Below are 25,118 nucleotides of genomic sequence, written 5' to 3'. Positions count from 1 at the left end.
TAACTCTGCAACATTCTCGATTCTCCTAAAAATGACTGATTTATTAATAAAAGTTCCCGGCAAAGTAATTATTTTTAGTAAATTAGTTGTTAGAAAACGTTAACATTTCGAGCACCGCAACAGATTTTCCTGAATGATTAAATGTTGAAAAGTAGTAAAGTTACATTTCTGTATGTGATGAATAATTTTTTTACCCACTTATATAAGATGATTGAAGATAAATAAATTATAATGAAAAAAAGTTTTATTTTCTTATCATCGCCTCGTTATTAGTTAGACATCCAGAACGTGTGGTGGCTTTTAACCATAATAAATCCGTCGCACAGTGGTTTTTAACTTTTGCAGCTGATTTTTATTTCATCGTATATAATATATCAAGCACCTACAAGTATATGCAGTTAGACCTTTAGCACTTTTTAGCAAAACAAAAAATGTATGGAAAAAAATTAGTTAAATTAGAAAAATTAATAAAGTACAAAAATTTAATTTCTAGGAAAACTTATAGAACTAATCTTGTTCAGCATTAAAATTTGTAAATAAAAATGTTTCGAGGCTATAATCCATATTTTAAAGTTACAAACCACTGTGCGTCGTATGATCCTCTATCATGGTTGCATCAGCTCAGAATGTTCAGAACTCATTATGGCTTTTCTTAAACACCACAACGCGTAGTGGTCAAATATCATGAAAGCCACGACACGAATCTCGCTTTGTGGTCGTTTTTTTCGCTCAACGAGCAATTTCGGTCTTTGAGCCTAATATATATACTCGAAATGTATTGTTATTTGCTAATATGGTCTATGGTCTTTACTTTATAAAATCCTATCCGAATTAAATAAGGTTCATCTAATTTTTGATAAACTTGCCAGTTTAACAATTACGGATTCTGGTGAAGTGGCTTCTTCAGGGCTAGACTTAGCTTCTTCGATTTTAACCGTCTATTGTTTACTTTGAAAGAGTTTTAGTTTTTAAATATTTTAATGGTCATTTAAGTACGGAACATTTCACTCTCATATGTGCAATCTCGGAATTTCTCATGTTGCGCTTCTCTTTTTTTCTTTTAATTTGCTGACGACGTTTCCTTCTGTGTGATATTAATTCTGTATCCAATCTTGAAGAGTTTTATTTTGTGATTTTACTTGAATTTAAAAAAAATTCTTTACAACGAACATTGGCGGATTATTTACCTATCTCTTTTATTTTATTTATTCAATTCTTTTCTGTTTTCATTATTTACGTATTTTTTTTATGTGTTTTAATTTGTATATATTTTACAACATTTGTTATTTAATGTGGTTTCCTTACATTCGATCGAGTAGCTTGACATTTATCGATTTGCAAAATATTACAATAAATATACATATATTTTACGCGAGGAATTTATAATTTCATTCATAACAACATTAGACATACAGCCGGAATAATTAAAATTATTGTAATATAATTTATGAAAATATTAATTCAGTATACAAATAATATATCTTAATATTCTAGGTAGTTTCTGTAGCAACATTAAAGTTAGAAGATATAATGCGAAAAATTTAATAATAAAATATTAAAAATGAGATATTAGAAGATTCTGTAAATAATTTTTTAAATTTAAATTTACTTTAATAATTTAATGTATATGATATTATAAAAATATAGCAAAAATTGTGATAAATTATATTTTCAGAAATAGTCTATTAAAAACTACTCATATTTTCCATTAAGAAATAATTATATATATAGTATATTACACGATAAATATTTCAATTCTTTCGTGAAAAGTCATTTTTAAAATAATTTCTTTCTTAAAAATGAAAACAATTTAAAAAGTCATTGCCTTCAATTATTTTAAACTCTTTCAATTATCAAACCGTGTTGTCTAAATGAGAAAAAAAGAGGAAATTAGATAAAACGTTGTAAATACAAGTACGTGTATAAACTTCCTTTAGTTAATAAAAAATAAATCTTGACGTTTTTAGAGTTTTGTAAACATCCTATTAAAAGGTCTAATGCAGTATAAAATTCTATCTATCATTTAAAACAACGATTTTAATAAATAAAAACGTTATAGAGTTTTTTCATTCTGAATTTAAATTCTTTGAGATTAAAAGAACTCTACAGATATTATTATTTCATCCTTGTTTAAATCTAGATGCTCGATAACCAGGTTTTTAAAACTGTTTAAGTTTGGATTTCTATCCAATCTATTTCTAATAATTTTCGTGAAAAATACCTACTTAGGATTTTGTACTTCACCTCTCAGTCACATTCGTCGTCTCATTGCGAATTCCACGTTCTGATGAAAAGCAAATTAAAGATAGCCTTTAATAGATGATAAATGGCGAAAACCGTGTAGGAAATTTTAATGTAAATTTTTCTATATTCAAATCAAAGTTTTATAACTAATACGACTTCTTCTGTTGGATTTGAATATAATCTAAACACTAGAAAAAAATGGGCAAGAAATATTAACACGAAAGTAGGTTAGCGCTGGTAAAAAAATGGGCGGTAAATATTGAAGAAAATAGCAAAGACCGTGTCTTTCTCATTTTTATCAATTGTATCCGAAAATATAACAAACATTTTCTTCCGTAAAAAACAAAATTAAAAATGTAATTTTATTTTCTCTTATTTTTGAATCTTACAGAATACAATCATATTTAATTTATTACGAAAATAATTATTTTATAATATAATTTTTCTATAGTAAATACAGTTTAACCTATAATTGAAATCATTAATTCATTACTGTATTATAAATTATAGTAAAATTAGTCGTAATTTTTACGGTTAATAAATGTATTTTTATTAGACCTAATTAAAAATAAGGTTCTATTTTTTTATAATTTTAATATTCTTTAAAATGTTAAAGAAAAATTACTTTATTGTTTGTAATATTTTACATCATAATAATTCTATTAAAATGTGAATAAATAAATTTATTCATATATATCTATATTTTATACTTGGTTATGCTATAAGTAATTAAATATACATTATAAAAATTATTTTATATTTTGTATTATCTACGGAAAACGAACAGGAAACTTCAAATCTTTAAAACTTCCAGACTAATTAGTGCTTCATACAGAGTTGATACAGAGAACCAGCGATGAAGACATATATTGCTCCCATAATTTGCATCTTCTTTCTCTGCTTTTCTCAAGATTCAGCTCATCGTAAGTTACATTTCTAAATAAATTAATATTCTTTTAATAAGGTTTAAATAGTTAAAATAACTTTATATAGTAATTGTAATGGGTTTCCTTTAAGTCACGCAAAATTAAATTGATTATCGTGACAACATACACGTATATAAGATATTAACTTTCATTGGGTCTTAGTAATAATGCTATTGATAAGTCTTAAAGTCAAATGTATAATATTTTTTAACAAAAGTATGTAGAATATTACTTACATTTAATACAATTTTTAATAAATACTGCAGATAATATTCGTTTATTTATCATAAAAATTATCATTATGATACAATTATAACTTATATCGTTTCAGCATTACTTTGTGGTGAAGGACAAGAAATAGTCAATTGCATTACTCCTTGTGGACCTAGGAGATGCAATACGTATCTCGAAAACACCATACATCCGGAACGATGCGCCTCCATACTGTTGCCATTATGCACAATAGGATGCCAATGTAAAGACGGAAAATTTTTGAATAATGAAGGAGAATGCGTCGAACTTATTAATTGTTTCTTAGATTTTTCGAATATTTAATTTTCTTCTTACGTTTTTCATTTTAAAAATAAGTGTAAATCTAAACGATCCAATCCAATTTAAAAAGTTCTTAATAAAAAAAAAATTTGCAACATTTCAGAAATTTGTGTAAATTTTTATAAATCTTTTCAAAATTATTTGTTTATTTATTTATGTGTACTGACCGAGTACATTTGAGGAGGTCCAGACCAGAAAGGTACTGTACACTCGCTATAAACCTTTTATCAGTAAAAGGTAAAAGCTGATATCTTGAATTATATAATGTGTTGTATTATGTTATTATTATGAATTAATATATCAAAGACTACATTTGAATAAGATTCGGGTACGCATGTATAAAGGTTTTAGCAAATTTAATACGATCTTCTTCTTCTTCTTAGCGTTGTCTCACAGATGTAGGGTCCGCTATTCAGATCTTCGAACGCCATTTTGTTTGCGTTGATAGTATTTTTCCATCGTTGCTTCGGTCTTCAGCGTGACCGTCGGACGTTCACCTGTAGGTGATATGCAATGTTGACAACTACTGTATATCCGGGGCTGATCGTCAGACGTGGCCAAACCAGTGCAGGCGTCTCTTTCTCATTTTTGCCTCAATGGGCGCGATGCCAAATTGTTGGCGTATCGTGTCATTGGTGATATGGTCGAGGAGAGGGAAACATCAAGCGTCCTGCGAGCCATGCGCATCTCCATGGAATGGAGACGCCGTTCGGCTGCTCTCGTTGATGGCCAATATTCGGAAGCATAGAGAGCGACGGGTTGTACCACAGTTTGGTAAATTTTCGATTTTAGGTACATGGGCATCTTTTTGTCGCAGAGAACACTGGTGACTTCTCTCCACCGTAGCCATGCTGCATTCACCCTCGCTCGTATCTCGTCGTCAATGCATCTCTGTCACTCTGTAGGGTTGAGCCGAGGTAGCGAAAAGTGTGCGTTTTATACAAGTTATCACCGTTTACTTGGATCGTGCCCACATTTGGAATAGTCGGTTTTCTTGGTGTTAAGGCGCAAGCCAAAACAACTCAGAAGGTCGCTCCAGGTCTGCACCTGGCACTGTAGCTCTTCTCGAGTAGTAGCTGCAAGCATGATATCGTCAGCATAAAGCAGCGTCCAAGGCATATCGCTCTGTATATTCTTTGTGATAGTGTCCATGATGAGAATGAGTAGCAGTGGCGACAGTGCAGAGCCCTGATGAACACCTATGTTCACTGGGAAGTTGTCAGATGTACAACCGGGCACCTCACTCGGCTGCTGGTATTTGTGTACAGTATTCTGACTCAGTTGACGAAGTCCTCAGACACTCCGTGGTCGCGGAGTGCATTCCAAATGAGCTGGTAGGGTACACCGTCAAAGATCTTTTCCAAGTCAAGGAAGGCAATGTGTAGTGGTTTTTCTCCCGGTGTTTCTCCATCAACCTGCAGGCTGCGAATATTGTGTCAGTAGTTCCACAGCCCCTCACAAAGCACACTGGCCGACACTGATCCGAACGATGTCACGCGGATGTCGGTCAATAATGCGCTCAAAGATTTTCATGGTGTGAGAGAGTAGGCGTGTTGGCCGATAGTTGGAGCATTCTGCTGGGTCGCCCTTGTTCTTGAAGACCAGTACAGTGATACTTGTGGACCAGATCGTCGGAGGTCTGCCGGTGGCGACCACAGCATTGAAAAACGCAGTTAGCCAAGTTGTAGCCTCGGTGTGCAGATCCTTAAGCTTCCAGACGTCGGCTGGCAGGTCATCTGGTCCTGGTGCCTTCTTGTTCTTCATACTTCTAATCGCCACAAACACCTCCCCAGCCGTGATCTGAAGGACCGGCCCAGAGCAAGGCAGACCTTCAGGAATCGGTGAATGTGGGAATTCGATGTTTGAGATCTCATCAAAATGTTTGCTCCAACGACTCAAGACTTTCTTCTTATCCCGCAGACGCCGTCCATTCTTATCCTTCATGCACATGTATACTCGATGTATCACGCAGCCCTCGTTCGCGCTTTCACCAGTCGATAGATGTACTTCTCACCTTCTCGTGTGTCAAGTTGCTCGTAAAGATCTCGATGGGTTCGGTCCACGCTGCAGCCACCGCTCTCTTGGCTTCCTGCAATGTACCGCTGCCAGTTTTCGTAGATCTTGTTGACGAACCAAGCTCTAAAGGCTATTTTTTTCCCGCAGCATTTGTTGTACTTCCTCTGTCCAGAGCTATGTCTGCTTATCGATGTGCCGACTACCTAAATTTTTGACGCCAAGGGTCGTCTTTGCAGCTGTGGTGATGGAGTCGTGGAGCGCATTCCACATGGCGTCAATTGACGATCCGTTGGCTTCGGGGAAGATAATGCTGTTGATCATGGCAGCTTCATGTTTCTGCAATTTCCACCAATTAATCGTCATCGACCCTCTCATGCGGCCGCCCTGACGTTGCATGGTGATCTTCATGTCAATGATTAGCAACTTATGCTGCGTGGCCAGACAATCGGATGGAATAACCTTTACATCGGTGACACTATCGTTGAAGTCACGTCTCCGTGCCAGCATGTAGTCGATCTGGCTGCAGCTGTTTCCACTGGTGTAGAGTAACCAAATGACTCGTCCGTTTTTTGAAAAAAGTGTTGCAGACAACAAGTGTTGCAAACAACCGTCAAATTCTTGACTTAGCTTATGCTAAGTCAAGAATTTGACAGCCGTCATTGTTTCGTGTACCATATCCAAATTTAATACGATCCAATCAAAAATTAAGTTTGTCCCAAAATGGAAATGTAGCGTTTTGTTCCGGACCTCCTCATTTGATCTTTTTACGAAAAATATCAACCTAAAAATATGTAAACTTTATTGTTTGAAGTTATAATCAATCCAAAAGTAGAACATATGGTTAAATTAACTATATTACTTTGTATTCTGTACTAAACGTCTATGTACTGTACCTAAGGTAGATAAAGGTCCATTAGATGGAAATAATATTACGGGGATAGTATTAGATAAAAAATGGTTTATACCAAATTGATACTTCAGCTGGCATTATAAAAAATTGGCTTCCTAGAAACGCTCTTCAAATAGCTACAACCACATTTACCGAAACCGTCACACCGATAAAGCTAAGTTTGCGAGAAATTGCTGGAAAATTATCTTTATTCGGAGATCAAGGGTTTAAGAAATGTTCCTGTGAAAAATCCAAGATACACTGCAAAACAAATAGATGTGCCTGTAAAAAAATAACGTCCTCTGTAACTCCAGGTGCCACAAATCTACAACGTGTGTCAATAAAAATAAATAAACTTGGCGTAAATAAATCTCTATCTTTTCTTATAAGTACTTCTTAATTTGTTGATTCGTTTTTTGTCATTTCACGAAACCAGTTAAGAAATTTGATCAAATCCCCACTTTTATCATATCCCTGCGACATATATATCAATTAATTTCTGTCTACATTTAATTGCTGGCTATACACGTAGCATCATCTATTGGCAAAAAATTTTAAAAATTAATTCTTACAAAAAAATAATATAATTTTAAAGTATATATACAGGGCCCGCTCTAGGCGCGGACAACCCGGACATTTGTTTTGGGCGGCAGATCTAAAGGCGACATTTTGGTCGTGAATGTGACAAAATATTTATAAGTTAAATACTTAGTTAATCGAAATTTATATTTGTCGATTTTTTTCTATGGATACAATTACCATACAATTTTCTATGGCTACATTTTTTCTATGGCTACAATTACATTTCGTATTTATTATTTTTGCCTGAAAGCTAAGAAAATATTTGCATTCCTTAATTCCGAAGAAAACAACCATAAAAGAGGGCTTTTGGGCAAAAAGGAAAGATAAGCAACAATGTTAAATTTTGTCCCAAACCTTAGTGTCACCTTAAGAATACTGCCGATTATACCAATAACTAGCTAGTGGGGGAAAAGAGTTCTATAAATAAAAATTTAATTAAAAACTTTTTACGTTCCACTACCACGCAAAATGATCATAATAATTTGGGCATTTTGGCCATTGCGCATGAAACTGCCGATCAAGTAAACTTAAAAAAGTTAATAAAACGCAATTAAAATTCAAACATCCATACTCAATAAATAGGTTTCCTGTTAACTGGCAATTCGAAATTATCAGAAAATATTTCTATATTTCTGCCAATTGATCGTCTGTTGAGAAGGGAAGTGAGAGTTAGGGGTACGCATTGAATGGTTTAAGAGTACGCGAAAAAAAAAAAAATAAATAGTAGCTAATGTATTGTATTCCGGTGCTACATTGACCACGCTATGTCATTGGGTGCTCAGTCTTAAATAAAATGTAATTATAATTTTATCACATTTATCTATGTTTTTCCTGCAAAAATTTTAGCTTTAACAAAAATGTTTTTTACATTTAATTGTACACTGCTACATAATTGACTAAGGCACTCCCGTTTGTCGATAATACGAAATACAACTAGAAAAATGCGAAATGGAAAAATACTTAAGGGAATGGCTGCCACGGGGCATGCATATAAAGAAAGTATGGGAACTGCTGCTCTGAATCAATGTAGTGAAGTCGGTTCGTTAATTTTTATGTAACCTACGCAATTTCTTCTAATAAACATAAGTTATTCAAGTGCAACGAACATAAAAATGTCTTCCGATTGTGGGTCTCAAAAACTGCCTGGCCCCTGGATTGAGGGGAAAAATTGTTACGGCCTTGCTTTTTACAATTTTGATCAATAATATAACTACGTAACTTATATTTGAAACAAAATTTCATAGATATTTTTGTAATTTTCTATAATGCACACGATTTTCCACGAATTCACCACTCACACTGACATTTTCTCGCAAATTTATTACTATCTTCCAATTACAATCTCTTTATGCTTTCTATCGGACAATATGTGTACCACGACGTGTGTTGCAGAACGACATTCGATCACACTACTATTTCCAAACCTTAATCACGGTGTGACGTATTTTCCGAAAACTTTCGAACTCCGAACAGTCCGACGACGACAATTTTTTTTCGTTTTCGGTAACATTCTGAAACAAAATTACGCTTTTGCCTTTGACCGATGCATTTCCTACAAGTTTTTAACAGAAAAGACGTAAAATTATCGTTACGCTATTCCTTACGACGTTACGAACTGTAAACATGATTGAAATGTCACGCGCAGATAATCCCTGGTATCTGAATTATACGAAATTAAAAGCTTATTGAATATTTGTGGTAATGACTTAAATGGTTTATCGTAGAAATTTCGAGGTAATAAATGACGCGCGTGATGCGACGTAATACTCAACGAACAATACTTTACAATTGTTCTTTTTCATATTGTTTTTAGATAATTTCTATTATTGTTTCTTTTCAGAAACTTTTCAGCTGAATTCCGTTTCGGAAGGTCTCACGGAAGTAAGTAATCCTTTGTTTTTGTTTATATAATTAATATTGAGTATAAATTCTAATAGAACATCGACCCGAAACATATTCGGGTCGATGTTTCGGGTCAAGTTTAGATAATTATACAAATTATTGCTGAATTAGCGAGATTGATTTATATACAGATTTTTGTTATATTCGAGCTTATTTTCGTTCAAATTCTGATAATAACTCTCAAATTATTAAAATGAAAATGCGGTAAATGTGCAATAGTTTGAACAGGAATCAGTTCAATAAATAATCTTAGTTCTTTTAGTATATTTTATGTACATTATAATTTTCTACGCAAAGTACTTTAATTCCAAGATTTCTAAGCTATATTTCATGTTTGATTAACAATACGAGGTACAAAAAACAAAAGAAAGCCTCTTCTTTAACAATGAATAAGCAATGTTTTATTCAGTTAAATCTAATTTCAGTGCCGAAATTGAATAAAACAGTTAAACAACACTATCGCCAGGGTCAGTGTCATCAAATGATTTATAATATAGGCAGAATCAATTAGGTAAGTTCTCATCTTTTTTCTTATTAAACTGTTTTCAAATTTTTACAAAAATATTACTTTCAGGTATCGACGTTCAAATTAAAATTTAACCTGAACAATTATCTTCCCGACGCCAGACAGTAAAATCACGATAAGTAGCATGATTTTTACACCTTCTTTTAATTTAATATCATAATATTTAATTTAATGATTTCAATAAGTAATAACCGGGTTCATTCTAATTCTAATTGATATATAAGCTGGAATTTTAGTAATCTTTAATATTCTAATTTCATATAACATTCACTCAATATACTTTTTAACAACTATATTAATACATAACATGTATCTTAAATATTTGGCGCTATGATTACACGAAACATTTGACCGATACACAAGCTTATTTCTCTTTTAAAATATTCTCATAATAGGTAGATAACATGTATCTTAAATATTTGGCGCTATGATTACACGAAACATTTGACCGATACACAAGCTTATTTCTCTTTTAAAATATTCTCATAATAGGTAGATAACATGTATCTTAAATATTTGGCGCTATGATTACACGAAACATTTGACCGATACACAAGCTTATTTCTCTTTTAAAATATTCTCATAATAGGTAGATAACATGTATCTTAAATATTTGGCGCTATGATTACACGAAACATTTGACCGATACACAAGCTTATTTCTCTTTTAAAATATTCTCATAATAGGTAGATAACATGTATCTTAAATATTTGGCGCTATGATTACACGAAACATTTGACCGATACACAAGCTTATTTCTCTTTTAAAAATATTCTCATAATAGGTAGATAACATGTATCTTAAATATTTGGCGCTATGATTACACGAAACATTTGACCGATACACAAGCTTATTTCTCTTTTAAAAATATTCTCATAATAGGTAGATAACATGTATCTTAAATATTTGGCGCTATGATTACACGAAACATTTGACCGATACACAAGCTTATTTCTCTTTTAAAATATTCTCATAATAGGTAGATAACATGTATCTTAAATATTTGGCGCTATGATTACACGAAACATTTGACCGATACACAAGCTTATTTCTCTTTTAAAATATTCTCATAATAGGTAGATAACATGTATCTTAAATATTTGGCGCTATGATTACACGAAACATTTGACCGATACACAAGCTTATTTCTCTTTTAAAATATTCTCATAATAGGTAGATAACATGTATCTTAAATATTTGGCGCTATGATTACACGAAACATTTGACCGATACACAAGCTTATTTCTCTTTTAAAATATTCTCATAATAGGTAGATAACATGTATCTTAAATATTTGGCGCTATGATTACACGAAACATTTGACCGATACACAAGCTTATTTCTCTTTTAAAATATTCTCATAATAGGTAGATAACATGTATCTTAAATATTTGGCGCTATGATTACACGAAACATTTGACCGATACACAAGCTTATTTCTCTTTTAAAATATTCTCATAATAGGTAGATAACATGTATCTTAAATATTTGGCGCTATGATTACACGAAACATTTGACCGATACACAAGCTTATTTCTCTTTTAAAATATTCTCATAATAGGTAGATAACATGTATCTTAAATATTTGGCGCTATGATTACACGAAACATTTGACCGATACACAAGCTTATTTCTCTTTTAAAAATATTCTCATAATAGGTAGATAACATGTATCTTAAATATTTGGCGCTATGATTACACGAAACATTTGACCGATACACAAGCTTATTTCTCTTTTAAAATATTCTCATAATAGGTAGATAACATGTATCTTAAATATTTGGCGCTATGATTACACGAAACATTTGACCGATACACAAGCTTATTTCTCTTTTAAAAATATTCTCATAATAGGTAGATAACATGTATCTTAAATATTTGGCGCTATGATTACACGAAACATTTGACCGATACACAAGCTTATTTCTCTTTTAAAAATATTCTCATAATAGGTAGATAACATGTATCTTAAATATTTGGCGCTATGATTACACGAAACATTTGACCGATACACAAGCTTATTTCTCTTTTAAAATATTCTCATAATAGGTAGATAACATGTATCTTAAATATTTGGCGCTATGATTACACGAAACATTTGACCGATACACAAGCTTATTTCTCTTTTAAAAATATTCTCATAATAGGTAGATAACATGTATCTTAAATATTTGGCGCTATGATTACACGAAACATTTGACCGATACACAAGCTTATTTCTCTTTTAAAAATATTCTCATAATAGGTAGATAACATGTATCTTAAATATTTGGCGCTATGATTACACGAAACATTTGACCGATACACAAGCTTATTTCTTTTTTAAAAATATATTTTTTTTTATTCAATCGATACCTAATAAATATTGTAATATTTTTCGTTCTAATTTATTTTTCTGTATAAAAACAGTTTCACTACACAAAAATTGGTTGCAAAAGGCTTAAACAACAGCGTCTTTGTTACAATATAATAAGTTTTTAGTATATGTTTTATATGCAATTTTTATAATTTGTGGTTATTTATATTTTCAACATAATTTTTTATTCATTGCTATATTTATTTGTAAATGAAAAAATCTGTATTTAAACTTCATGTCCTTCAATAGGAAAGTTTGAGGAAAATGGCATAAAAATTAAATTTTCGTAGTGTATTTTAGTTTACCGAATGAATTGAATAGCAACGAATGTCCAGTTTTATTCCTCGATTGTTATTCTGTCGAGCAATCGGGGTCAGTTTCTGATCAAAAAACTACCACAAAATGGGTGTCGCCTTGACGTGGCTTTGTGGCTTAACGTGTGAAAATTTTCTCGAAGTTCTAAAGAAAATTTTTACCACAGACTAAGAACACCCGACAGAAATTTGAAGAGTTTTTAAGTACAATTTTTTCAAACAGATTTTTTGTCAATTACGCTAAAACACAAAGCAATAAATGTGTTGAATCTATTACTTTATTTAGGTAAAAACAGAAACATAAAATGTATTGTATTAATTTGAGAAAGATCATGCTGGTATGATTAAGTAAACATTTTCCATTAAGTGGTGAGTAACTAAGGCTGCTCGGAATGCTGATGTCAAACTTCACAGCAGAAATTTATACGAATAAACGTTGCGTTGAAGTACTTCTTAATCTAATGAAATTAAATGAATAGTGACGCATGAATATGTATTCTGCTCGTGTGATAATTTGGGTAATGTAGATATTCATGTTTTAACAGTAACCAGTAGTATTGACAGGTGTAATTAAATTCACGTGGACGTTGATCTACACCAAATTTCTCGAATTTCCAGCATTATGTTGAATAATGAATGCACTATATAATGAATGCATATAATGAATGCACTATATATCTAAAAATAAAAAATATGGAAAAGTTAAGAAAACAAATTACAGAATCGACAACACTTCGTAAATTGCCAAATTTTTATGGTCAACCCATTATTTTTTTTTATTGCTTCATTAAATACAAAGAAAATATTTATGTCTAAACTATCAACAAAGAATTTTGATAGTTTCTATAATATTTTGAGCGATGTTAATTTTTAATATCAGGTGATCGAATTCTGCCTACCGCACGACTGAATCACATAAAAAAATTAAAAATAAAATTTATGTTTAAAAATCTAACAAAGCCAACTGTTAAATCTTTAAGACAACATTTTTATAAGTAAAACGAAATGAAACGTTTGTTAATTAGTCGAGTTATAACCCAGAAAAAAGCATTTATCAATAGAGTCATAAAACAATTAACGTTTATTGTCTCTCGCAGTAGGGGTAACGAGAGGTCTATTAACAAATCTTTTTGCAGTAGCATTAAATTTCTACTAACTTCACGTGAATGAGTCATGTTTCTTCCCTATTTACGAACAAACCAGATGACGATCAGTGAAACGTGAGATAATTTACAGCCGAGTTGAAATATGCTACGTTTATTAATTGCATTTTTTCCATCAAATTACGTCAAAATAAATATTATAAAGGGAATTTTGTCAATATATAAGTACTTTATACTACTAGATAGAAAACAAAGCGCAGAATTTAACGTAGAAATTGTAGTTTTTTTATGCGATTGATAAAATTGAATAATTTTATAATAAGAACAGGATTCTGAGAGACCTTTGCGACTCAGGCAAGGGAAAATGTTGCGATTCACAAAGAATAATTAGCAACCGTTTTGAACAATGTTAATTTGTGAGAAGCAAAGTTGATTAGTATTAAAGTGCTCCACATTCATTTTAATCAATTCAAGAATGTTAACTTAAGTAATGAACGATAAGAAAATTTTACAAATTAAATTCACATTTCAATTCATTTTTGTTATGTAAAACAAATAGAAGCGTTCAATTAAACGAAATTTATAAAAATTAATACACATTTAATTATAAATTGAAATATGCACTTAACAATATGAAATCACAATAAATTTTACAATTATCAAGACAACACAAAATTCTAGTTATTTGTATGTTTGTAACTATAATATGTTCAAAAGAGAACCCATTTCGCAACTAACATGCTAAACGCTTCGTTATGAAGTATTAACAAGTAGTTCAGAAGAATTTATCACTGAATATACTGTACATACAGTACATACTATTTCTCATAATTTACAAAAAAATATTTATTAATTTTATGCGCGTTAATAATTTTTTACTGACCATTTTTTCACAACACGGCTTAAATATTTTAAATAAAAATGGCTCGCTAACCATTTTTGGTCAACAAACCATGTTTATTTTTGTTAACCAGTATTGGAGAATCTAAAAGAGGAACATTTCGGTTTTAAGTGTCATCCTTTTCGAACAGTTGCCAGAGTTTATGGAACCCCGAAATACGAGTATTAAAATTATCAAAATTTGTAACTGTTTATTGAAATATTTTATCGAAGGGTTATTTTTGAATTTTCACATAATGGTTTGTTCTATTTGAAAATGCCAAAAACAAAGGTTATTACATCGAATTTTAAACTGCAGTTACTTCCAAAGTATCGGGCTGGGTTGCCCACGCCAGAAACGAAACTAAAGAAAAACTTTTCAAATTTGAAACACGTGAGAAGATTACCTTGCGACACACTAGATGGCAGTATGACGTGCATTGCCAAAATGATGGATATGCAGCAGAAGGCATTTACGATGACTTTGTCTTCCAGCAGAGTGGGGCTCCATCTCATTAGCATACTGAGATGCGTCGATACCTGAACGTAGAACCCACCTGCAAAGTTTACGCAAATCAGCAATGATGGTACTCTTCTGTCATCAGAGAACGAGATTGGTATAAAAATGGATTGCTGGATGATTGTACACACAATTGTAGGGAATTGCAAGTGAAGGTATGGGCGGAAAACGTGATTTAACAGACTTTCAACATGGAATGATTATGGATGCTAGAAGTAGCGGAGTATCAGCAAAACTGCTTCGCTTGTCGCCCTTACAAGTGGTGTTATGGTCTGGGGTGTCATCACATACGATCACCATTAGTAGTAATGTGAAGCTTCGGAAATAGGTCTAGAATTTGTGCAAAAAAAAAGGAAAAAGAATTTTTTTCTCATTGTTTTGGAATAGAAGCAAATAATAATAATAATTATTATTATAAATTTATGTTGAAAAAACTCATCAACAAGAAAAAAAAGGAAAACGAAAAATGAATATTTTATGCCCATAAAAGGATATGTCTGTAGAAATTTCCGAGAAAGTCAGACTTCTCAGGTTAAAACAATAGATGAATTTGAGTACTTACATCGAACATCGTCGATAGGAATCGAATTGTCCGTCGATATTGACTCATCCAACGATCTGGGTTCCGATCTCGTTACAACTCGTAACGAAGGGGGGGGCCAATCGGAGAGCGGAGGCAAGTCGGCATCGACCTATCGGAGTGTTCGATCTGGGACTCAAAGAAAAGTTATAAAAAACTCTAAGAAAAAGGGGATGAGACGTTCTCGCAGTCATTAGTTCTCAGTTCAGAGTGCTCCGCTCCGGGAGTTTTGCTGCTATCCAGCAACGAAAGCTTGGACGACGTTTCGGGACGTGTCTTCGACATCCGCTCCCGGCAAGTTTCTCCCAGGTACTTCCCGTCGACGAGAAATCATCCTCTCAAGTTGTGCTCTGTGCCCCGGGGCCGACGCTCTCCACATCACTTTCGCCGGAGGAGGAATCGATCATCGGATCACTCAATTGAACTTTTTGCACGGACTGGCTCACCCTTCGGATAGGCCTTACGTCGAACTTTAATAGTAGTTGTAAGCGCCATTTTTATATTTAATAAACGGTTTAAGATGGAAAACCTGTCTCCGTGAATTTTTCCACTCCCACACGGCACTGTTGTCCGCTAGGTTGTCGTGACACTTTCTCCCAACAGGCTAACCTCACAGTAATTTACGCGACCATGACAGCCCAACGGTATGTTAACGACACTGCAGCAACATGTGTTGCCTTTTATGGTGAGGCTCCCAAGAACCAAGGAGCTTTTGTTCATGTGTACAAAGAGTGTACTACCAATAGAAAAAGCGGGTCTAACGTATGGCAAGTGGTCGTCCTCGGCCGCTGGATGCTCGAGCTGAAAGAAGAGTTGCCAGGCTTAATCAGTGCAACAGAAGAGCAGCAGTACGTCAGATTACAATTGATCTTAGTCAAGAAATATTTCCGATGACCTCTGAACGAACTGTTCGCCGTACATTACATCATTTTGGATATGAAAGCCGAACGCCTGTTCGAATGCCTTTTTTGTCTGCAGCTAACAAGATCAAATGACTCCAATTCGTACATGATCACAAAGATTGGACAGTAAATGACTTGAAAAGGGTAATGCGGTCCAATAGTTTTTAATTTCACCACGCAGATGGCAGAGTGCGAATATAGAGAAAACAGCATGATTGTATGGTCTCTAAGTGCATTGCCACAACACTTCAAGCTGATGGAAGCAATGTTGTAGTTTAGGGATGTTTTCCTGATATCGTTTGGGTTTTTTGCTTCGTGTGGAACAACATCTAAATACACATAGGCATTTAAATATTGTCATTGCCAAGTACATCCAGTTATGTTAATAGCCTATTCCATTGGAAATCGATACTTCCATCAGAACAATGCTCCATGCTATAAAGCTCAGATTCTTCAAAGATGGTTTAAAGAGCATGACAGAGACTTCACCTTGCTTAGTTTGCCTCCACAATCACTGGATCTCAATCAAATTGAACATTTGTGGGAAGAGGTAGAAAGGGGCATCAGGCAGCTGAATCCAGAACCATCCATTCTTAATAAAAAGAAAGTACAGTAGAGCATCGATTATCCGACTTAATTGGGAACTGGGGTTGGTCGGATAACTGAAAAGTCGGATAACCGAAAAGTATGAAAAAATACATTATTAGTATAGTGTATTAGGCCTAGTTTAAATACTAGCCTCCCTTTCATGGTCGAGCCATTGCTGCCAGCTAAAACATGCAAAAATTTAACAAAAATAATATTAAAGTAGCCAAGACATAACTAAATATTGTAGCGCCACATCACTAGCAAACATTTGAATTTGCCGACTAGAACGCGGTCGGTTAACCGATAAGTTGGTTAATAGTGGGTCGGATAATCGATGCTCTACTGTACTGTAAAACTCAAAGTCCAAAGTTTCATTTCTTAGAATTTAGTGAATTGTTTTTCTTTTAACTTTTTTTTTTACTTTATCAATTTATTAATATATAGAAATAAACAAAGCAAGCTTAAATAATAAATATATAACTTATTTATAACGTTATTTAATAAGATAATTGAGTTTACTAACTATTCGGAGTATTCGAATATTTGAATTCGAGAAAAGTGATATTCGCATATCTATAATTTATATAAATAAATTAATAATAAAAATCACTTAATGCATGCTTATACTATTTATTTTAGTTGAATCAATACATTTTGCGTGTGTTATATGCGGTCAAGATGCGTTCACTGGCTATTATGGGAACTGTGGATGCAAACCACTTCTTATGTATTGTTTTTATTAATAGATGTCAGTCTTGTTGTATTGGTGAAAACGGTTTATGTATGTACAGTAAAGTTGGAATTCAATTTTGTCAGTTTTGCTACGCAGAACTTTTCTTTGAGAGGTTTTAAACCGATATGTTTTGGAGAAACGTTTTTGTGAAAATAGAAATACTTTTGAAAGTCACCGTACTTTGGAGAGTGAAAATATAACGCCTAAATCAAGAATTAAACAAACTCTTAGTCCAAGAAATTTTTCCTCGAGATCACCTCTTTTATTTAAATGATAATTCAATAAAAGAAAGCAAATAGCAAATTAGAATTTTTTTAATAAAAAGATTTATTGTTTCATAATGAATAATACAAAACCGAAATAAGATCTGTAGTTATTCTCTCTTGTGACTGACTAGTGACTTGAATAATAAGTCACTAGGTCATTTTGTAGGAAATACGCATCTGACTCTATGATTTTCAAAACACTTCAAATTTTGATTTTTTTTAGCTTATGTGAAACATCTCCATGAACAAGTACGTAATAATGCACACAAATCTATAAATAAAAATATAAATTATAAATAACGATGCACATCATTCTAAGAATCTTATTTAAAAATTTTTACGATAAAAATAATCGATATTGAATCTTATTATATGTTTATGTACTGTACTTTAATTTTAAACAATTGCTAAATTTTCTAACTCTTACAGAATATGATATTAAAAATTTAACAACAACAATAATAAACTTTATGAAATAATTTAAGCAGTATCATGAAAATTTTAACATATAATCTGACATGAGAGATAATAAGAATAAACAAGTAAGAAAATATTGAATATAATACTCTACATATAGTCATTATTGAAAAATTCATCGGTTATTACTTAAGCTATTAGTTGTATTCACAATAACTAGGCCTAATACTTTTTAAAATTTGGTATTAGTAAACGTCTAAACAATCATTCTCTATTAATATTGGAAAAAGAAAATGGAATAGTGATATAAAATTCAATGTGACTTAAAAAACAGTTGCTTTATGTGAATGTAACATAATGAAATGAGAGCACAAAGTTTAAAATTTTAAATGACAAGTGATCACATTAGACTCACAAAATTTTCCTATCCCTGACTGCAACTTAACATAAACAAATAAATCAAAATACACATATTCATATTATAAACAATAAACAAAGATGTAGACAAAACGTCAAGCATTATCTTTCTTCTGCTATTTGTTAGCTAAATACAAATGATATTTTTAGACTGTTGTTTACATTTATAAAAATCCAAGAATAATTAATATGCAGTCGTAAATAACTAGTAAGTATAATGAATATTTTATGAGTAATATGAAGTATAGTAAATATAATGTGTATATACTGAAGTAAATCTCTATAGAATATAACGACTAAAATTTATCGGTAAACACTAAATATGACGACGTTGTAGAAAAGAGATCCTAAGATCTGCAAGAAAATTATTTAGCAAGAATTGATATTTTATCGTAAGCTATTGCTAGTAAAATAATTATTATAGATGGTATTAGTATGGTATTTTTCAATTTTATATTGTAGTAAGTTATTCCTCAGCCAGACTGTTTAACTTGTTTTTTGCAAAAATATTTATTCGTTCATAAAATTGTTCTCGGTTTTACCTTTAATTATATAAGTTATACTACAATAAATCTAGCAGATAATAAGTAATATTTACTTCAATCAATCTCACTTGATTGAAGGAAATACGATTTATATTTTTCTTTCAAAATTTCGATTGATAAAATTATACGTCAGATATCAAAATATTTGTTGATTTTTTTAATTGCATGGACTTACTAATATTATCACAAATAAATTAAAAAATATCAAGTCTAATAACTTCGTTATAGATTTATATAAGGTTTTGAACATTTTAGAATTTATGTATATTGACTTTGGGTTAGGTTACAGACAACTTTTTCTCTAGATTCACTTTATCTATTCTTAGACAAGGTTATTAGACGAGAAATAGATAAAGTGCTTTAATAAAGTATTTTATAAATTTATTAAAATTATTCAATCTTTTACCTTATTTTCCTTCTTTTCCGAAAGAAGAAGACAACTCTGAAATAGAAAAAGAATGAAGTTATCAATATATTAATTGTATTATAATAGAGTTAAATATAGGATTAATATTATTTGAATTTTGAAGAAATAATCTAAATAAAATTTAAAAATATCTATAAAATGGAAAAATTAAAAATTGGTACGAAATACAGATTTATTATTTGTTGATTTTTATAACTTTTTACAAATGCTCTTAGATTTATGTATTGTTATATTTAATTAATTTTGATTTTATAAAATTTTATCTCATTTTTTAAATTTACTTTTTATTATTAATTTTTAATTACAGTCAAACCTGTTTTTATGTGGTGAATAGGACCGCATAAAAAAAGTCTCACAAAGAAAATAACTCGTTTTAAAATCGTATTCTTAGTTTCTAAGGAAATTACCTTCCTCTTCGCTTTGTTTTTGCCCTTATTCATTTTCAGGGATTATGTCTAAACATAAAATAAAAATCCTAAAATTTTATATCTAAATAGAAAAAATAATACAGTACATTTACCTTCAATTTACGCTTTGAAATGAATCTTATCTTAACGGTCCAGGAATGTGAAAGCACTTTGAAGGTTTAATTAACGTAATTAAAACACACGTAGAATTTATTGACAACAGATGTCAGCACTTGACTGCATCGTCTTGTCTCTCGTCTGTTTTACATATTTTTGTCCAGGTGGTGTTTTGTTGATTTAAAAAATAAATTATTTCATTTTTCGCATATTCATGTAATAATATTACTATAATAAGTTCATTTACGCTGTAAGAAGTTTATTTAGCTATAATAAGTCAACGTGAGACATGACAAAATGCATGAGACTAGTCGCCAACTATATCGCACAAATAAAAAATCGCACAAAAAAACTGCACAAATAAAAAATCACGTAAAAAATCGCACAAAAAAAGACCTCATAAAAACAGGTTTGACTGTATTAATATACGTAACGCTTTACAGTTTTTTTTAAAAACCTTACTGTTACAATTATTTTTAACGGGCTTTGTATTCATTGTTATTTTTCAAGCAGGTTTTTCTCCCCTCGTGGCTTTAATTTTTTGAGTTCGTCCATAAACCATCGGTCCCGGTTTAAGAGATGAATGAGTATAAGAAAAGATAGGTAAAATTAACAAAATCACATAACAATACCCTTTCTCCTCTATTCTGCATGTTTGCTGTACCTGCGATTTTATATATATACACACGCTTTCTATTAACTTCTCTGTCTGTCCAGATAAAATAATTCAATTTTAATCAACTTCCCAACTAAATATTAAACGATTAATTTAAAAAATAACTATTTTTTTAAATTAATTTAAAAAATAAACTAACTATCAATGTTGATATTGGTGTATTAAAAACAAAATTCTTTTTATTTTCCCGGCTGTTACAAAATATAACATAAGAAAAGCATGGTTATCGGTCAAATGTAGACCCTTCAGTTTTTTGCATTTCTCAAAATTTTGACACTTAAGGAGCCCAAAATGAAAAACGTCCCAAAATTCTGTATGTATGTTTGTATGTGTATTGGCGTTCATTTCGCGTTATATCTCAAGATTGGATAATAAACCAAAAATTTGAAAACTTGACACGGTTATTTCTATTTATGGAGTATAGATGCTATTGAATCTTGGTGGTTAAAGATCAAGAGAGTGGAAGATATAGAAGATCGCGTATCGTACCTCGAATGGCAACAGATTTAATGAAAATTTTACTGGTTATTTGCATTTACGATTTTTTAGAAAATCATCTCTACTTTCTAAATTAATTCTTTTGTTCTTTTTTTAAATTCCTACTATTAGTTCACACTCTCCCTATACATATTTATATACGAGGTATCTTGTTCAAATTTTCAATCGTTAATAAAATACTTTTTATTCATCCACTCAAGTTCAAATACATTTTTTTAAACGTGTAGTGGATGACACTTGATGTTAATACAGTTTTTTCAAATATTAATTCATTAATTAAATTTAATTACCGTATTTTACGGACTATAAGACGCTACAGACTATAAGACGCACTTTAATTTTTAAGCATTTTTAAGCATTTTTTTTTTTAAATACCTATAAGATGCTACGGACTATAAGACGCACCTGAATTTTGGAGGCAATTTTTCGAAGAAACAAATGCGTCTTATAGTCCGTAAAATACGGTAATTAATTTTAGTTTTATATGGGAGAAAAAATTTTTCTTATATAAGATATTTAGCATATGTATATACATATTTATATTAATTATAATTATTTAATAAAAAGTAACTAGAATAAAATTTTTCTTTGTTGACCTAAGTAGGAATTGACTTTAAAAAATATTTTTTTATATTACTTGTTATAATAATTAATTATATAAAAATTGTGCGCTAAATCTTATGAGAATAATCTCAACATTTGGTGCTACACACAATGTTTGCTTTGTGTTAATGTGTCTTTGTATTTTAAATAACTAAAATAAGACATGTAGGTTATGGACGAATCCTATTTTTTAATGAATAAATTAATTAAATATACAAGGTACAGATCGCAAGGTACTGTATGCCGGATAATTTAAAGGCTGAATTATTGAAGGTCGGATTAACAAGAATCTGGTGTAAGTTATATTAACCTATAACCTACATATTTTGAATGATAATGTAATAGAATAAGGACACACGTTTTTATCCTATTATAAATTGTTTTTAATAAGTAAGAATGGATAAAAATTCAATAGTAATAACTGATATTACTTACATTAACAAACTCATCTATGGTTCCATTTTTTTTCTTATCTAGGAAAAGTGAATACTGACCGCACCCAGAAATTCCATTAATTTCCTATCAACGACAGTTTCCTTATAGTGAAAGTAAAAAAATATGGCAAGTAACAATTAGTAACAATTTACTTACATCGGGGTCAAGGTCACAAACTTCGTCAAACATTTGCTCTATTGTTAAGTCTTTTCCTTTCTCGCTCATAGATTTGTAACAATTTTCAAAGATCTCAAAACTCTAAAAAATTTATTTAGAAACAATTATCAAACGTTTTAAAATTTCAATCCATTAAACAATTAAATATATTTAATATTAATTAATTTATTTTATATACAGTAAAAATTATTCTTACTCTTGTAGAAAAATGTTTTTGAGCACATTCTTTAAGTGAATTTCTATTTCTCAAAGCTGAAAAAACAAAAAAATAAAAAAATGTTTCTAAACATAAGTAAATAGATTTAACCTTACCTAAATTAAATTAATATTCGAAAATATAAATGAAAAGTTTACCACAGTAACGATCCAAATAATTAGTTGGGCATGATAAATGAAAATAATAACTGTTAACACAATGCAGAAATGTAAAGAATAAAAAAAGTAAACACTTATGATTCATTTTGCGAAGCGATTTTCAATTAAGTGATGTGGAAATAAAATACAGGTTTTAAATAGAATGTTTATATGCAATTATTTATTTATTTATTCAATTTTTTAAAAATAAATCTCGACCAATCAATATCACTTTATCGAAGGTTAACAGGTATAATGACGAGTTTCTTATCATTAAACGAACTAGTTAGCCCAAAACTTCAATTAATGTTAATTCGATTAAAATTAAAATGTTTAAAAAGGTAAGAAAATTTATAAAACAAAACTTAATAAAATTATTTCGTTTTTATAGTGAATACAATATCTTTGTTCTTCGTATACTATTAAAATCATTTTAATTACGAAGAATGATAAATAATAATACCTATTTCAATTAAATAATTAATTACTTGTATAGATGTATTATTAATTACTTATATTAAAATCCATTTATAGAACTAAATATATTAATTTTTAAGTTATAAACGAATTTTTTCAGCTGAAAATATTTACGCTATCAGTATATATATAATTTATAATAGAAAAATAAATTATTAAATTTTTAGTATTATTTGTCCTTTTGTTATTTTAACACAGGTAAACTTTATTCTTAAAATATCTCATCATACATCCAGGCAAATTGTATTTGTGAACAGTTATGTAAAATTTAAACATTTACTGTAGCTTATATGTATATACAGGTATAAATCTATCGCTAATTTAAAATACGCTAACTCCATTCATACAGAATAGTATCTATCTCGTTCATTTATATGAATAAAATATTGTTTTAGATCGTCAAACAATTCTCCGATATTCAATTTCGTATAATTTATTCTTAATATTAATAAATCCGCTAACAATATTTAGTAATAGTTTGATATAAAAGTATTTGAATCCCATAATAAAACTTGTGTTTTGTGGTTGGTTGAAATATTTAGCACTTATAACGCCAGAGCTTAGTTGTTAACATCGTTGTTGTCCATTATAATTGGTCAAATCAATAGTGAAATCGATGGTAATGGATTTGAGCTGTGATATGAATCTTGTCATTTACCAATGAGAAATCAAGATCTATTGGCATAGTGAAAACCATTAACCGAGAAGATTTGTGTTCTGAGGTTTTAGATACCAGCATATGAAAGACCAGTGGGCATTTGACAGATTGTTCTTCTAAGTAGTCACTACGCGTTTTTAATGCATAAAGACTTGTTATAGCTTTTTCTTAATTCCGGAAATGACGTTGCTAAATTACTGATACATTTCACGTTTCTTCCTTAATGTATATAAACTTCGTAAATATAAAAAACGAAAATAATAAATTTACTTATATATTTTACTCAATTTTTTCTATCAATTCATGTAATTAATTTTTTAATAAAGTTTTATACAACATTTATTTAAAATGTCTATAAAAAATACAAAATGATTTTCTCATACCGTAAAGAATTATAATTGCATAGATGTTATATAGTTTTTATGGAACAAAATTAATCTATATTTTCCATTGTAAATATTTCTATTAAACATAATATTCTCTCAAAAATTTAATAATTTTTTAAAATGTTTATCATAAAAACATTTTCTTTATTAATAAAATAAGGAAAAATAGCAAAGGACATTTTTTATATTTAGTTTAAATTTTCCATTTCCTGTTTTAAAAATTCAATTATATTTTTAACTTGATATATTTTCTTTTTTTCCTTCTTGTTTGTTTGTTACATCTGAGTCAGATAAAATGTCATATTTGATTTATAATAAATATATTTACTAGCTTATATATCTAATAGACAAATATAATAACTATATTACTTCCGTTTCGAAGTTAAGACAATGAAGAAAATATATATTTTCAAGTCTATGTTTTAATCCATTTTTTACACCAACCACAGAAGTAACAGCTAAAAATACATGAAGATAAACTTCACGAAAAAACAAACAGTAAGTAGAAAATTCACATGGTTAAAACGATATCAACGTCAGCCTTTCTATGGAGGATCTGACGTTTTCACATTAAAAACGGAAGTATAATCTTCTTACCATACCATCAAGTCCTTAACATATTTATAACTGGTCTGGCCCTCTAGTG

At 30.5% G+C, this 25,118-nt stretch overlaps 1 protein-coding gene and 1 long non-coding RNA gene across 2 annotated transcripts; one reads left to right on the top strand and one right to left on the bottom strand.

The window, feature by feature from the left end:
- The first annotated feature begins 3,063 nt into the window (after positions 1 to 3,063).
- LOC136975901 (uncharacterized) lies at positions 3,064 to 3,812 on the top strand. The gene is made up of 2 exons (XR_010880844.1): positions 3,064 to 3,167; positions 3,502 to 3,812. It is a non-coding gene; the product is annotated as an uncharacterized lncRNA (long non-coding RNA).
- A 14,103-nt stretch (positions 3,813 to 17,915) lies between these two features.
- On the bottom strand, positions 17,916 to 23,101 carry LOC136975893 (uncharacterized). The gene is made up of 6 exons (XM_067271055.1): positions 22,952 to 23,101; positions 22,794 to 22,849; positions 22,577 to 22,678; positions 22,421 to 22,504; positions 19,664 to 19,699; positions 17,916 to 18,149 (listed from the first exon to the last, which is right to left on the bottom strand). Exons 1-6 carry the CDS (start codon positions 23,055 to 23,057, stop codon positions 18,081 to 18,083), a joined length of 453 nt encoding a protein of 150 aa, XP_067127156.1. The 5' UTR covers positions 23,058 to 23,101; the 3' UTR covers positions 17,916 to 18,080.
- Between the last annotated feature and the right edge of the window lie 2,017 nt (positions 23,102 to 25,118).

This window comes from Centruroides vittatus, unplaced genomic scaffold (genome assembly GCF_030686945.1).
Source record: "Centruroides vittatus isolate TY-2023 unplaced genomic scaffold, ASM3068694v2 contig_1093, whole genome shotgun sequence".
In the NCBI taxonomy this organism is placed as follows: domain Eukaryota; kingdom Metazoa; phylum Arthropoda; class Arachnida; order Scorpiones; family Buthidae; genus Centruroides; species Centruroides vittatus.
This window is presented reverse-complemented; position numbering and strand designations above follow the sequence as displayed.

What these genes read in the sequence shown, in the direction of transcription:
- LOC136975893 (XM_067271055.1), bottom strand. Translation starts at nt 23,057, where the DNA reads ATGAATCATAAGTGTTTACTTTTTTTATTCTTTACATTTCTGCATTGT. An exon ending in TTTGTGACCTTGACCCCGAT is followed by an intron (nt 22,505 to 22,576) that starts GTAAGTAAATTG and finishes TGTCGTTGATAG; the next exon opens with GAAATTAATGGAATTTCTGG. An exon ending in CGGAAAAGAAGGAAAATAAG is followed by an intron (nt 18,150 to 19,663) that starts GTAAAAGATTGA and finishes TTTTATTTATAG; the next exon opens with ATTTGTGTGCATTATTACGT.